This window comes from Quercus suber, unplaced genomic scaffold (assembly GCF_002906115.3).
Source record: "Quercus suber isolate HL8 unplaced genomic scaffold, Cork oak 2.0 scaffold_1040, whole genome shotgun sequence".
In the NCBI taxonomy this organism is placed as follows: Eukaryota; Viridiplantae; Streptophyta; class Magnoliopsida; order Fagales; family Fagaceae; genus Quercus; species Quercus suber.
Genome location: NW_027070451.1, coordinates 133454 through 148399, shown reverse-complemented (window position 1 = coordinate 148399; position 14946 = coordinate 133454). Strand labels below are relative to the sequence as shown.

At 35.5% G+C, this 14946-nt stretch overlaps 1 protein-coding gene and 1 pseudogene across 1 annotated transcript; both read left to right on the top strand.

Annotated features, from left to right (window-relative positions):
• The first annotated feature begins 476 nt into the window (after positions 1-476).
• On the top strand, positions 477-1867 carry LOC136065597 (receptor-like protein kinase FERONIA; annotated as a pseudogene).
• A 5440-nt stretch (positions 1868-7307) lies between these two features.
• LOC111990551 (putative disease resistance protein At1g50180) lies at positions 7308-11988 on the top strand. Its single transcript, XM_024022338.2, has 3 exons — positions 7308-8504; positions 9510-11264; positions 11561-11988. Exons 1-2 carry the CDS (start codon positions 7475-7477, stop codon positions 11219-11221), a joined length of 2742 nt encoding a protein of 913 aa, XP_023878106.1. The 5' UTR covers positions 7308-7474; the 3' UTR covers positions 11222-11264; positions 11561-11988.
• The last annotated feature ends 2958 nt before the right edge of the window (positions 11989-14946 follow it).

The window sequence follows — 14946 nt, the reverse complement described above, 5'->3', positions numbered from 1 at the left end:
TGAAAATGGATGAGTTGTTTATATTTCTTCGCACACAATCACAACATCGACTATATTCTTTTATTCTTGGGTTACATAAATATTTTTATATGGATCTAATTAATATGTGTTTTTAAAACATATATTAAACTTTTTATTTGTGAAAATATTTTTTCAAAAATTAAAAAAATTGTCATTATTTTTCAATTCTCAAAAAAAAAAATTTTTAAATAAAAATTAATATATGCTCTAAAAACACATATTAATAAAATCATTTTTATATTATATACGCCCTGGGAAATTTTTGTTACACACAAGTATTATGAGTTGTTTTGAACCAAATGTAAACGCAGCAAATTTACGCAACAAACTTAGCCCATAATTAATTACCCTTATCTGCTCCAAGAAACAAAATAAATAAATAAGCAAAATAAATAAATTTTTTTTTTTTTCGGTCAACCATGATATATTAAAGCAAAATAAATAAATAAAAACAACAGCAACGGCACTAGATAAAATTGTTTGCAGGGGGTTCCAAAACAATAAATCCTTTCCACTCCTAGTGCATCTTTCTCTCGTCGTTCGTGGGCATAGGACCGAAGCGTCAATGGAAGGTATATCACAGTCTATTTCAAAGTTATTAAGGAGGTCCGGGAAGGGAAGGTCAGACGAAAAAAAACAATATTACTCTTCAGTTCTTCCTGAGGGATTATGTCGTCGATTTTCACTCGCTGAGATCAAGAAAGCTACCAATTACTTCGCTTACGATTTAGTAATTGGTGAGGGGGGTTTTGGCAAAGTCTATAAGGGGTTTATTGATGACCGTGGCATAAGCGTTGCAATAAAGCGTTTGAATATCAAGTCGTCATCAGGCCAGGGTTGTCGCGAGTTAACGAACGAGGTGCTGTTGCTTTGCCAGATACGCCACCCTAACCTCATCCCTCTCATTGGATATTGTATTGATGAAGGCGAAGGGTGCCTTGTCTACGAATTCATGGTCAATGGAAACCTGCACCAACACATCTGCGGCACTAACCACGATCCCCTCCCGTGGAAACAAAGACTAGCGATTTGCATTGGAGTCGCGCGTGGACTGCACTATCTTCACACTGGGCTAAAGCATACTATTATCCACCGTGGCGGGAAGATGAGTGACATTCTGTTGGACGAGAAATGGGAGGCCAAGTTGGCAGATTTCGGGTTGTCCAAGATGGGTCCCCGAGTTTGTCAAAGGCTTTAATTAGGGTCGAATCTGTAGTGAAGGGTACTATGGGATACTTGGATCCCGAGTATCTACGGAGCGAGGAGCTGACCGATAAATCCGACGTCTACGCTTTCGGTGTTGTACTGTTTGAGCTTCTGTGTGGTAGAAAAGCATTAGATCATAATTTGGAAGAGGAACAGTTTCATCTGATTAGCTGGGCCAGCAAATGTAAACAAGAAGGGACCATCAATGAGATAATTGATCCGTATCTGATGGGGAAGATAGCTCCAGAGTGTTTCAAGATTTACATTGGCATTGCGAGTTCTTGCGTGCGAGAAGAGGGAAAGGATCGTCCAGCAATGGGTGAAGTGGAGGTAGGACTTGAACATGCACTGCAGTTGCAAGAGAGCGCAGATGCTGCAAGGGAGGAAGGTGAATATGACTATCCCATTAATGAATTAACCTGTAGTGATTCTCCAATTGAGAATGAGATGTACTGATATAACAGATTTACTTCTCTTTCGGGTTCAGATATCACCGAATCTTGCTACAATGATTCAGAATCGCCGGAGATGATAAATACCGGTGCTGAATCCTTGTAATTTGGTTGAGATAAATGTCTTTAGAGCTTGTTTGCTGCTTGTAAACGAATTTATTTTACCTATCCATATTAAGTTTCATGTAGTTTCAGACTTTTTCTTTGCTGGTTTTCTGAGATTTAAGGTCATCATGGTTAAGTTTTTGGATGAATAGGTCATTATCGTAGTACTGAGTGTCCTATAAATGGCATCATATATTATTGCAGTTTTTATTCTAATGTTTAAATAGTTTGTTGCGATTTTGAATGTCATTATAATTCTAAAATACTGTATAATTATTCTATCTTATTATTATTAGGTTCTCCATAGAAGAGAACTTTAATTTGAATCCCCTTCCCTTATTGAAAAGTAAATTTTTAAAAAAATTTAGAATTATATCTTATTCGAGTCTGTAGCGTAATAGCAGCATTAATTTGCAGCTGGTTTTGTTAGGTTCTAAACGAACTAACAGCTTTCAATCAAATTCAATTTGTCACTTGTAGCTTTAAATTTGCAATGATCAAAATAATCTAGATATCATCCTCTTTTGCTTTGTTATTTCCATTGCCCAACAAATTGCTTTTGCTTCTCTTAAAGGAAAAATTTACCATGCATATATCAACCTATGGAATAGAGATATCACCGCCATGGAAAATGACATGCATCTGGTTGCTGCTATTCTGCATTATAGACTCTCAAGGTTTAGGCCATTAATCCTAATCAAATCAATCTTAGCTTTGGCCCAAGTAAGATTAATTCAAAAAGTTGTTCCAATATGGATAATTTGAGCACCTCCTTAAAATGCAAAATGATTCAACAAAGTAGTAATTACGAGGATCAAAATTTGGACCACCAAACTTTTTTTTTTTCTTTTGGATACAACGGACCACCAAAACTTAGTAATATTACGAGGAGCTTCAAATGCACCTTTACTTATAATTTTCGTTCTTTTCCTTATTATATAATTTTTGCTTGGGGCCCAAAGCCCTACACATCAATCCACTCTTGCGTCCTGACTGGTTGCTAAACACCAAAACCCTGACTAATTTATTAATTAATTGTACGGGAGCAGGTCGGTTAAAACATCTTCACGCAATTTTTTATATTTTAGATATTTGTGGTGCGGTTGTCCAAACTCAGATACTATCGGAACAGCCATCTGGTCAAAGAAGTAGTGCTCACTTTTTTTTCCTGATGGAAATAAAAAATAATAAAAAAATCGGTGTTCACATTTGGTGTCCGTTTTAGTATCAAAGGGTGAGTCTGGAAAAGTGTAAAAATAAAAAATAAAAATAAATAAAAAAAGAGCTAAGATTAAGGCTATGTTTGGCTCAATGTAAGAGTTTTTTGGTTGAATATTGTAAAAAAATAAAGTTTATTTTTGATATAAATACTGTTTAAATTTATTTGAAAAATAAGAAGAGAAGCGTTAGGAGAGAGAGAGAGACAGAAATGAGTAATGTGTTGCCGAAATACAAAAAAAAAAAAAAAAAAAAAAAAACAACAACAACAACAACAACTAACAAGTATTTTGGTAATTGTATTACTGAAATACTTTCCTCATGGCACACAAATATCTGCCCGTTAGTAAGAGTGTTAGTTTTGATTTCTAACTTTTAGGTTAGGTTTGGATACCACTTATTTACTAAAAATTAAAAATTTATTGCTAAAAATACTGTAGCGAAATAATTTTTGAATGTATAAATAGTATCATGGGATCCAAAAATACATGAATATGCGTATTTTGCTAAGTTTGGTGGTCCCATGAATGGTACCATGGGACCCTAAGTAGCTAAGAACTACTTTTGATGCTATCCAAACTCACACTTAGTTTCTTTTTTGAGAAAAGGGTAAAAATTAAAAAATTGGTTGCTATAGTGATAGAAACTTGGAGGAAAAGGTCTTTATCTTAAGAACCAACCTGTAGACTGCCAAATGGTACCATAATAACATTAGGAAACTAATATATTTATTCTAAAACAAGTAGATATTTTAAGTTTTCTTTTTTTTAAAAGCACACATTTTTTTATTCTATACTTTCTAAAAATTAATAGTCAAGACAATTTGAGGGTAGATTCGAACATTAACCATCTTCTTTAGAGATATCAAAAGCGTCAATTAACATAATTCAATTAACATAGTTATGACAATGTTGTATTAGTGACGAAGTCGAATTGGGACTGAAGGGGGCCTTGGGCCCCCAAATTATTTGAAAAAAAAAATAGTGTATATATATAATAGGGTTATTTTAATAAAGAAATGTTATATTCATAATATTTTTACAACAAATTTTTAAGTGATAAGTTATTATTGGCTATCACAAGTACACAAAAAAGTTATTTAAATTGTAGATTAAAATTAGAACTAATAACGTTTTACTACTTAACATTTATTGTAAAATTGTTATAAAAATGTTGTAAAGTAACACTTAAATTATTCTCCTATACTAGATAACCACGTGTGTGGTTAAAATACTTCCTGCAAAAGTAGGTGCGTAGTTGGGTAGGCTACCCCCACTTTACCATGTACTTTTATTTTATTTTTCATTTTGTTTGATTTGACTTTTCTCACTTTTTTATTTGTTCCTAAAATTTTAAAATAATCAATATATCAATACATTATAAATGTATATGATGAAAATATGTTATTTTTATCATTTAATTTATATATAAAATAATATAACATGTATTTTGTGGGGGAGAAAAACCCAGCCCAGCTTATTCGGCCCAAGGCCCTAAAAGAGGAACATTCTTCATCCGAGGAGATGAAGCCTTCAGTCGGAAGCCCACGCCAATGGGGGATGCCTGGAGACGAACACGTATACCATCCGAGGAGATGCTCATACGTCCGAGCAGTCATGAGTCCTCGGATCCGAAGAGGTTTGATCAAACGCGAGTATGGGAGGTTCAAGTGATCTATTTGACAAGTGTAAGGAGGGAGAGGAACCTCGAACACACATGAAGATAACAGCAACAGGGGAATATCAAGGAGGCGTACTTCAACCACCACATTTAATGCCCTGTACCTACCTTTCTGGCCGCATTTATGTGGACAGGACACCTGAACGGTGCTTTCTCAGCTACCGCCACTCACATAAGGCTAAAGGTGGGATGATGGGACATGTACTCGAGTGGATGCCTGGATGATGAACAAGTGGACGGAGGAGATGTAAGAAGGTAATGCTATATAAGGGAAGGGTACCTCTGATGGAAGGGGATCGAAAAACAGGAGAGAGAAAGGGTACCTTAGATGGTTGTAGCTCCAGCAATTGTAACCCTTGATTATCAATGAACAACTTCTCTTCGGACAGAGTACTCATATTAGTCCGAGAGCACATTAATTCAACTTCTCTCATTGGTGTTGCTGTTTAATACTGTCATTTTCATTATTTGCCTAGCCCTTTCGCCCACTCTCTACAAAATTTATTGTTTTGGGCTCAGAGGGTTCCAAATCCATACCTCCTTGGGCTTGGGCCGCAAAAACTGACCCTACATATTTGATTGTAGTTAGAGATATTTTTTATATATATTGAAATATGAATGATTGTTTGTCTTTTATTTAGAAATCTTTAAATTATTAGTATTTTTTAAAAAAAAATTAGTCATTATATTTAATAGGTGATAATTTAATTTGAAAAATTTAGGTTTATGGACAAGTTTAGGAGATGATAATTCAGAAATAGTACACTTTTGGGATTTGATTATTAAATTGTATGTACATTACCATTAGTATGGATATAATTAATATATACACAAATAAATAATTAATTGTCTAATTTTATGTTTGGCCCCCTCAAATATAAATTTCTGACTCCGCCATTGTGTTGTATACTAACTTGCCCTTTGCTTTAGGATAGGTTTTCGAAATTATCATATTTTATAATTAAAATTCTTTGTTTTAATATTTTAATTAAAATGTATTTTAAAATATTAAGTATGAATTTTGCTTATTATTTAAAGAAAGAATATTATTAAAATATTAAAATTTTCGACATATTTAAAGAAAGAATATATAAGAGCATTCACAGCAGTGGATCTATAATTTTAGCTATTTAACACTAATAAAAGTTATTTTATCTATTTTACCTACACACATACTACATTAGTGAATCTATTTTAGCTTTCAACATAATAAAATAATATAAATATCACAATAAAATATTATAACCACTACAATAAAATAATATATTCTACTACCCAAAAAAACATCGCAGCACCATCCACAACCACAACCACCTCTACCATCAGCCACAGCCACAGCCACAACCACCACCACCACCACCACCACCAGTCCACAGCAAGGAAAAAAAAAAAACCGAAATCTCCAATCTTTTTCCTTAGCCATAGCCACAACCACCACCAACACCATCACCACCACCACCAGTCCACCGCAAGCCCACTGCCACAAACACAAACACAAACACAAGCCCACTACCCACAACAGATCGAAAAACACAAACACAAACCCAAATCAACGCTGGGCATGAGATAGCAGAGAGAGGGTGGAGCTTGGAGGTTCGGCCTTTGAGGTGGAGAATGCAAAGACCGGAGTTGAGAGAGATGGGCAGCTGGGACGGCATCAGTCCAAGAGAGACGAGCTTCAGAGGCAGATGACGATGGTCTAGCCAACGACGACGTTGACAAGATGACAGTGAGCTTGAGAGGCTTGAGATGAGAGTGAACGAGAGAGAGAGTGAATGAATAAAAAATTGTACCGGTTGTGATAAAATGAATAAAAAAAAGGAAGAAAGTTGTACCGCTGAATAAAAAAATTGGTTTTTATTTTTTGCTCCAGGCTACGGTGCACATCTATTTATAGATGTGCACTGTAACAATTAAGCTAAAAATTTTAACTATTGCTCCACTGCTGTAGGGTGTTTTTTGTATTTGTGGAGTAAATTTTAGCAATATAACATTATGACTGTGTTTGGATAGGAGGGTTTGTTGCTTAAAGTTGAGTTACGTTTTTTTTTTTTTTTTTTTTTTTTTTTTGGCCGCACTTGTTGACTGGGAGGGGACAAAATTTACTGTGCATGAACAGTGAGTGCACTGTTTACGCACTGTTCATGCACTGTTTATGTATTAAAAAATATTAAAAGTGGGTCCCACAACACTATTTACACATTTAAAAATTATTTTGCTACAGTGTTTTCAGCAACAATCAGTTTTTATCAACTTTCAGCAACAATAAGTGCTATCCAAACGGACCCTATAACTACATTGCTGTGAATGCTCTAACTAAATGCAAAATAAATAATGTCCATATAGATTATTGTAGCAAACTTGTAAATTTATATAATTATACATGGACTCATGTGAGTTACTTTTAAGATAAAAAAAATGTGTTAAATTAATACATTTTTCTATTATAAAAGGAAATGCTCTAAAATAAAAATAGAAAAAAAGAAGAAGTCATCAGAGTAAATTTAACACATTTTTCTTTTTAATAATTTTTGCAAAGCTGGCGCTCTTAAGTCATCGGAGTATATTCTCAAAAAAATAAATAAATAAATAAAAATCATCAGAGTCTACCCTCTTGGTCCTCATCCTCCACTTGCAGCTGGTCAAAAAAGTCTGTGTTCACATTCAAATCAATTGAGCCGAACCAGAACCACATTTGGTCATTTATTTTACTTTTATATTTTCATGCTAGAAGTGTTGCCATTGCTTCTTGTTCTGGTTGAAGAAGGAAAAAGCAGGAGGAGGCGCACAGCATGGCAGAGTCCGTAGTGTCCTTTGTTGTGGAAAGGCTAGGCAACCTTCTAATTGAAGAAGTAGCGTTTTTAGAAGGAGTGCACCAGCAAGTAAAGCAGATTCAAATCGAACTAAAGCGGATGCAGTGCTTCTTAAAAGACGCAGACAAAAGGCAAAACGATGATGAAAGTGTTCAAAATTGGGTTTCAGAGATTCGGGAAGCTGCCTACGACGTTCAGGATGTCATTGAAACTTTCGCCCTTGAGATCGCTTCAAAGAACAGAGACAACAACCCAGTCAAGAGATATGTTCCTAGCTTCAACAGCAGAAAGCTTCACAAAGTGGGGTCCAAGATTGAGTCCATTAAAACAAAAATTTCCGATCTCACTAGAAGCTTACAAACTTATGGTGTGACTCCTATGAAAGAAGAGGGTTCGAGTTTAGCTTTGGACAGGCAAAGGCGATTGAGATGGCAATATTCCCATATTGTTGAAGAGTATATTGTGGGATTGGATGAAAATATAAAAGAAGTTGTTGGTCAGTTGGTGAATGAAGATAAACAGTGTCAAGTTGTGTCTATTTGTGGGATGGGTGGTCTAGGAAAGACCACTCTTGCTAAGCAAGTTTACAATCACAGTGATGTTAGGCGTCATTTTGATGGTTTCGCTTGGGCTTATATATCCCAGCAATGCAAAACAAGGGATGTTTGGGAAGGAATATTAATTAAACTTACCTCTCCAACCAAAGATGAGAGGGATCAAATTTCGAAAATGAGAGATGAAGAGGTAGCAAAGAAGCTTAATCAAGTTCAGAAAGAGAAGAGATGTTTGGTGATCCTAGATGATATTTGGAGCACAGAGGCATGGGATTTACTTAGTCCTGGCTTCCCATCAGGACAGGTAATTAGTAGCAAAATTCTACTAACAACTCGCAATCGAGAAGTAGCCTTGCATATAGATCCAAGTGGTTTTCTACATGAACCGGGGTGTTTAAACGAAGAACAGAGCTGGGAGCTGTTTCAGAAGAAGGCATTTCAGAGACAAGATCCAGGTATATTCTCGTCCTACCACTTTTATGGTTTACATATGTACAATTGCATTGACACACTACAAATTGAGCAAATCTTGATTCATGTTTAGAACATCTTATAATCTCATAAATGTTCTTTTATTATAGTAGTTTTTATTGTAATTATTATTTGATCAAGGTATTAAAGGCTGAGAAACGCAAGTGGTTTCTTTCTATTGTAGTTTTTAGTTTATTTAGGTAATATTTAATCAAGGTATTAACTTAAAGCTTGTGATTAGGGCTTCAAATCAGCTATCGAAAGCTACAATGTAATTAGGTGCAAACGACTTCAATCTCAATCAATGAAAAGAAGATTATGCATTGAAATTCATTCAACAATGCATATCACTAATGATTTAAGATTGATAAGTAGCCTTTTAGTTTGTCTTGTTTGCTAAAAAGGACTAGAATCATTTATTTGGCTTCTGAAAGATCAGGGGAAAGGCTATCATTTTAAATTGTAAACTAGAGGACAAATTCTTTCCGACCTGGGAATAAATGTAAGTAATTTCCAAGCAAGCGCTGAAGAGACGGCCATTGCGGATTAAAAGTCAGTTTAAAGTGTGGATTTGGTCAATTAAGTCTTTGTCTTGAAAATAAGCTGTATAATTATGTGCCCCTGTAATTTGAGTTTGTCTTGTGAGTTGTGCTTTCAATTGTTGGAGGTGGTAGAAATAATGAGGGTGGTGTTGTCTCTAGGCTATATATATGATAGTAAACTGTAGGATTCCAAATTAAGCATTTTGAACTAATTCTATATTAAGTATTGCCATTTGGTTGAGCATAGGTCCCATTTATCTATCTCTTAAACTTGTTGTGCCTCTAATTTTCTCTTTCTACCCCTTCCCTCCACATCACTTTTGCTTCCAATAACAATGTTGAGCTTCTAATACTTGAAAGTGTTATACTTTCTAATGTAGTTCCTTTTATCATTATTGTTGATGGTGTTAGTGTTTGTTGTTATATATGTTTATCATCATGATGCAGAATTCAGAATTTCCAAAGACATGGAGAATATAGGGAGGGAAATGGTGGCAAGGTGTGCTGGTTTACCACTGGCAATTATTGTGCTTGGAGGACTGTTGGCAACAAAAGAAACTTTGGATGAATGGGATATTGTGCATCGAAATATAAAGTCACACTTAGGTACAGGCCGCGGTCAACAATCAAAAGTTTACGAGGTGTTGGCTTTGAGTTACTTTGAATTGCCTTACCAATTGAAACCATGCTTCCTCTATTTGAGCCATTTCCCAGAGGACTTTGATATACCAGCAAAGAAATTGGTTCGACTATGGGTGGCTGAAGGCTTTGTGCCTCCGAAGTATGAACAAGAGGGAGATGAAAAGTTGGAAGATTATGCAGAACGCTACTTGGTTGAGTTGATAAATAGATGCATGGTTCAAGTTGGTGTAATTGGGTCAAATGGAAGGATTAAATCTTGCCGTCTCCATGATCTTATGCGAGACCTATGCTTGTCAAAGGCAAAGCAGGAAAATTTCCTCCACATACTGAGTCCTTGGAGTAGAAATGAGACAGTTGATTCATCAACTGTTAGTATTCGAAGGCTTGCCATCTTTTCTGATGTTCCCACAAATAATTATTTCAAAGAGAATCCCCAGATCAGGTCCCTTATATACTTCAATGATATTAGCGAGCAAGTCAAATCAGTTTTTAAGTACTCAAAATTGCTTAGAGTTTTGGATCTGGAAGGAATCCAGTCATTGGATGGACAGTTACCAGAGCAAATAGGAAACTTGATTCATTTGAGGTTCTTAAGCGTGAAGAAAACTCATATACGAGAATTGCCTTCCTCCATAGTCAATTTGGTGTGTTTAGAGACCCTAAATTTGGAAACCATTGAAGAACTGAGTTGGGAATCAACTGTACTAATACCGACAGTGATATGGAAGATGAAAAAGTTGAGACATCTATATCTTCCGAAGTGGTGTAACTATTTAACTGATGATAAGCTACAACTAGCAAAACTGAGCAACTTGCAGACGCTAGTGAACTATCCCACAAGCAAATGTGATGTAAGAGATCTTCTCAGTTTGACCAATCTTAAAAAATTGGTGCTAAATGACCCGAGAGATTTCCAAGAGTTTGGGGAAATCTTCAATCCTCCTAATAAAAAATTAAGCAGCCTTCGGTCCTTGTCCATGAAGACTGAAATGCTTTCATTCCCTGATAAGATAGTAGACATAGAACAAGTAGTACAAGGCTGTCCTCGTCTTCACAAGCTGCACATAGAAGGGCGGATTAACAAACTACCAAATCACCAGGAATTTCCTCCATACCTTGCCAAGTTAACTTTGTGGGGATCTAGACTTGTGGAAGATCCAATGCCAATACTCGAGAAGCTACCTTACTTGAGGGTCTTAAGAGGATGGGAAGCCTTCATTGGAAAGCAAATGGTTTGTTCTGAAAAAGGGTTTCCTCAACTCAAATCTTTACTCCTACGGGGCTTGCCTAATTTACAACAGTGGATAGTGGAAGCAGGTGCCTTGCCAAGTCTTTGCCGTTTAGAGATTACAGATTGCAACAAGTTGGAGACAGTTCCAGATGGATTGAAGTTTGTCAGCGCACTTCAGGAACTGGAGATTCGATGGATGCCAAGAGCATTCAAACATAGGCTTGAAGAAGGAGGAGAGGATTTCTACAAAGTCCAGCACGTGCCTTCCATTACTTTTCTGAATTGAGCTTTGAATACAAGGGTGATCATTTGGTAAAACGCACTCGAAGGTTTGTGTAAACTTATTTTCTAAATTCTTTAGCTTCTCTACTGCAACCTTTATTTTTGTTAAAAAGAAGATGAGAGAAAGAAATGTCATAATGCTAATCCTAATCTAATAGAAAGATATTAAGTTGTGTAAAAATGCCAAAAGTTGTAGCAGGTGACTATAATTGGGACTATAGGAGGAACTGAAGTCGATTAACTGTCATGGCACTTGTTACTCCTTTATTAGCATAAATAGCAAACGATAGCACCCATAGTGGTTACAAAGAATCGCCTATGAAATGGTTTGTTTCATGTGTAGGCACATTAATGGGAGCAACTACTGGATAGCAAGGTGAAAGAATGATACTGTGCCTACAATAATATTTGAAGTTTGCAGCTACGAGGAGTCACCATAAAGAGAATCTATTGGTTGATTTGAAGTCACAATTTCAGTTTAAATCTCACATGTGTTCGTTTATGTGTGTTAGCGTGTGTGTAAGAGTTATTTCCCTACTATACTAAGAGTTCAATTCTTTTTCTGTGTTGAAGCTTGACAGTAGTCTGTTGGATTTCTATATGATGTCATCTCCGTGTTATGTATGCATCCAGTGGATCAAGGTTAAGACTGGTGACAGTAGTCCAACACATGCTTTCCATTATTTTTCTGAATTAAGCTTTAGAATATAAGGCTGATCATTCGGTAAAACGGACTTACTGTTTATATAAACTTTTCTTCTAAATTCTAAAGCTTCTCTACTGCAATCTTTGTTTTTGTTACAAATAAGATAAGAGAGAGAAATATCATAGATCCTAATCCTAATGACTATATTTGTCAAAAATACATGTCTAATAAAAAAGTAGTGATACGTCTACAACATTTTTAATTTTTAATTGTGTAACGATGCCAAAATTATAGGAGGTGGATGTAATTAGACTAGTCAAAATTATAGCAGGTGGGTGTAATTGGGACTATGTCAGTCAACTAGCATGGTACTCATTAAAAAGACGAATAAAAATATTATGCAGGCCAATTAGAATATCTCTCTCTCTCTCTCTCTCTCTCTCTCTATATATATATATATTCAAATACAACAATTACTAACCCTCAGTTCAAAAGTAGGATGATGCTCTAATATTATTTGTAACACCTAGTTCGATCCTTTGAGCCCAAAACGCTAACCCAAGCGGGGTTTAGGAGTCCTAAACTTCCCATACTTTCCATCTCTAGTCGATGAGAGACTCTCCCAAACAGCCGAGACAGTATCTATTGCGTCTATCTTATATGGTATCCCTCTCATAGACATGTAGGCTCTACTGTACACGAGCAAATTATGACATTGTACAACTCGTGTGTGCAGCTCTCAAAGAGTATTCTATCGTCAAGATATCATTTGTCATCTAATCACATTTACGTTATATTTTGTAGACATTAATGTAAGTTACAATTGGTATACAACTATGCATAATTATTTATTTTGCCCCAACATGATTGTAAATTTTTAAATTTTCCTAAAATTCAAAAGAATCAAATGCCCAAGAAATTAAAAGTATGGGGAAAAAAACACACGCACAACAAGTTGTTCCCTTTTTTTTTTCTTTTTTTTTTCTTTTTTTTTTTTTATTCAATGGTTGGAGAGGGAGGGACATTTGAATTCTAGATGTTTTTGTAATATTATTTGTAACACCTAGTTCGATCCTTTGAGCCCAAAACGCTAACCCAAGCGGGGTTTAGGAGTCCTAAACTTCCCATACTTTCCATCTCTAGTCGATGAGAGACTCTCCCAAACAGCCGAGACAGTATCTATTGCGTCTATCTTATATGGTATCCCTCTCATAGACATGTAGGCTCTACTGTACACGAGCAAATTATGACATTGTACAACTCGTGTGTGCAGCTCTCAAAGAGTATTCTATCGTCAAGATATCATTTGTCATCTAATCACATTTACGTTATATTTTGTAGACATTAATGTAAGTTACAATTGGTATACAACTATGCATAATTATTTATTTTGCCCCAACATGATTGTAAATTTTTAAATTTTCCTAAAATTCAAAAGAATCAAATGCCCAAGAAATTAAAAGTATGGGGAAAAAAACACACGCACAACAAGTTGTTCCCTTTTTTTTTTCTTTTTTTTTTCTTTTTTTTTTTTAATTCAATGGTTGGAGAGGGAGGGACATTTGAATTCTAGATGTTTTTGTTGCAAATACCAAAAGATGTGAATTAGTTGAGCTACAATCCTCTCGATTTATTATTAATATATTTCTTTTCACTTTGGGCTCAAATTCAAAGAATTCAATTTGGGCTCTAAATGGTTCTCAAAAAAAAATATGTAGGTTGAAAAATGGATGGTCCAACGTGCATGCAATTTTACTTCAATTTTGTTGTCTTACAGTGATTTTATTCTGATTCAGATCACGATTTTGTTAATCATTATACGGTTATGCCATTGATCATCAGATTCATCACAATGTCACCGTGAGCCTGTGATCTTTATCTTTACGTACACAAAGAAATTAAAAATGGAAAAGGGTACTAATACATGGAATGCTATTTGTATTTATATTGGTAAGTTATAAATAAAAATCCTCTATCTCATTTTGATTTAAAAAAAAAAAAAATTAGACGCATAACATACGACAATTAATGAATTATAAAGTGAAAAATTAAGAGTGGGACAAAAGATTTTTTTTTTTTTTTTTTTAGCATTAGAGACGTCAGTATAGGGTTGCCGCATCCCTAGCACAACAATTTTTCTCATTGGCCTCTATGCCGCTTATACCGAGCTTTCACATCAATACTAAGATTCCACTCAAAAATCTTTGGAATGGATTTCCAGCAACTAGCTTGTGATTTTTGAGTTGTTTGACATCAATGTTAAGAGCGAGCTCTAGTGAAGCATTCTTCAAAGGTGCGCGCAAACTTTCCTTATTAGTTGGCTTGGCCGCAGATTTCCATTGCAAGAATTGAGTGACAAGAACAATTTTCTTGATGATGGCAACGTTTGAACTTCCCTCTTCATGTATAATCTCAAATTCAAGAAGGATTAAGGCATTGTCATGGCTTAGAATGCATGCGCTTGTCATGACTTGAGATATATGAACATGCCATGGCTTGGCGTGCACGGATCAACCAAGATTTTGGATGCGTGAGCTCATCATAGCTTAGCATTCATGAGCATGTCACAGCTTCGGTGAGAGGGATTTGAGTTCGGATTTTCTTTGTTATTGGGTGCTCCGAGAAGGTTTCCGTTTCACCCTAAGTGCAAATGTGATTTATATAAGTAAGCGATAGTCATGGCCAAGCAAAGTAGCATAAACGACATATAAAAAAATATTTTGATTAAAAATTTGAAAAATTAAATGGTTTAAACGATATGTATAAAAAAAAAAAAATGAATTAGTAAAGAGAGTGCTCGAGAGTCTTAGCTTAAGCGTGCTTTAAACGATAGTGTGTCGCTCTTATGACTTCAAAACTTGGCTTATGAAATGTCGCTTCTTAAAGACTTGATGTATGGTGTGTCGCAACCTCAAGGCTTGGTGCATGGAACGTCTAGCGCCTTACGGTGGGCCATTTAGCTATGGCCTTTAGCTCTTTGGTGAAGACTTCATTTAGAGGTGACGCCAAAAATGTTTAGCTGCGAATGGGTTGCACATAGCAGCAATTATTGTTGTGCCAAAATGAGTTAATCGCCCGCGGCA

Coding starts and splice junctions, on each gene's coding strand:
- LOC111990551 (XM_024022338.2), top strand. CDS start 7,475: ATGGCAGAGTCCGTAGTGTCCTTTGTTGTGGAAAGGCTAGGCAACCTT. Junction 8,505..9,509: donor ATTTCAGAGACAAGATCCAG/GTATATTCTCGT, acceptor ATCATGATGCAG/AATTCAGAATTTCCAAAGAC.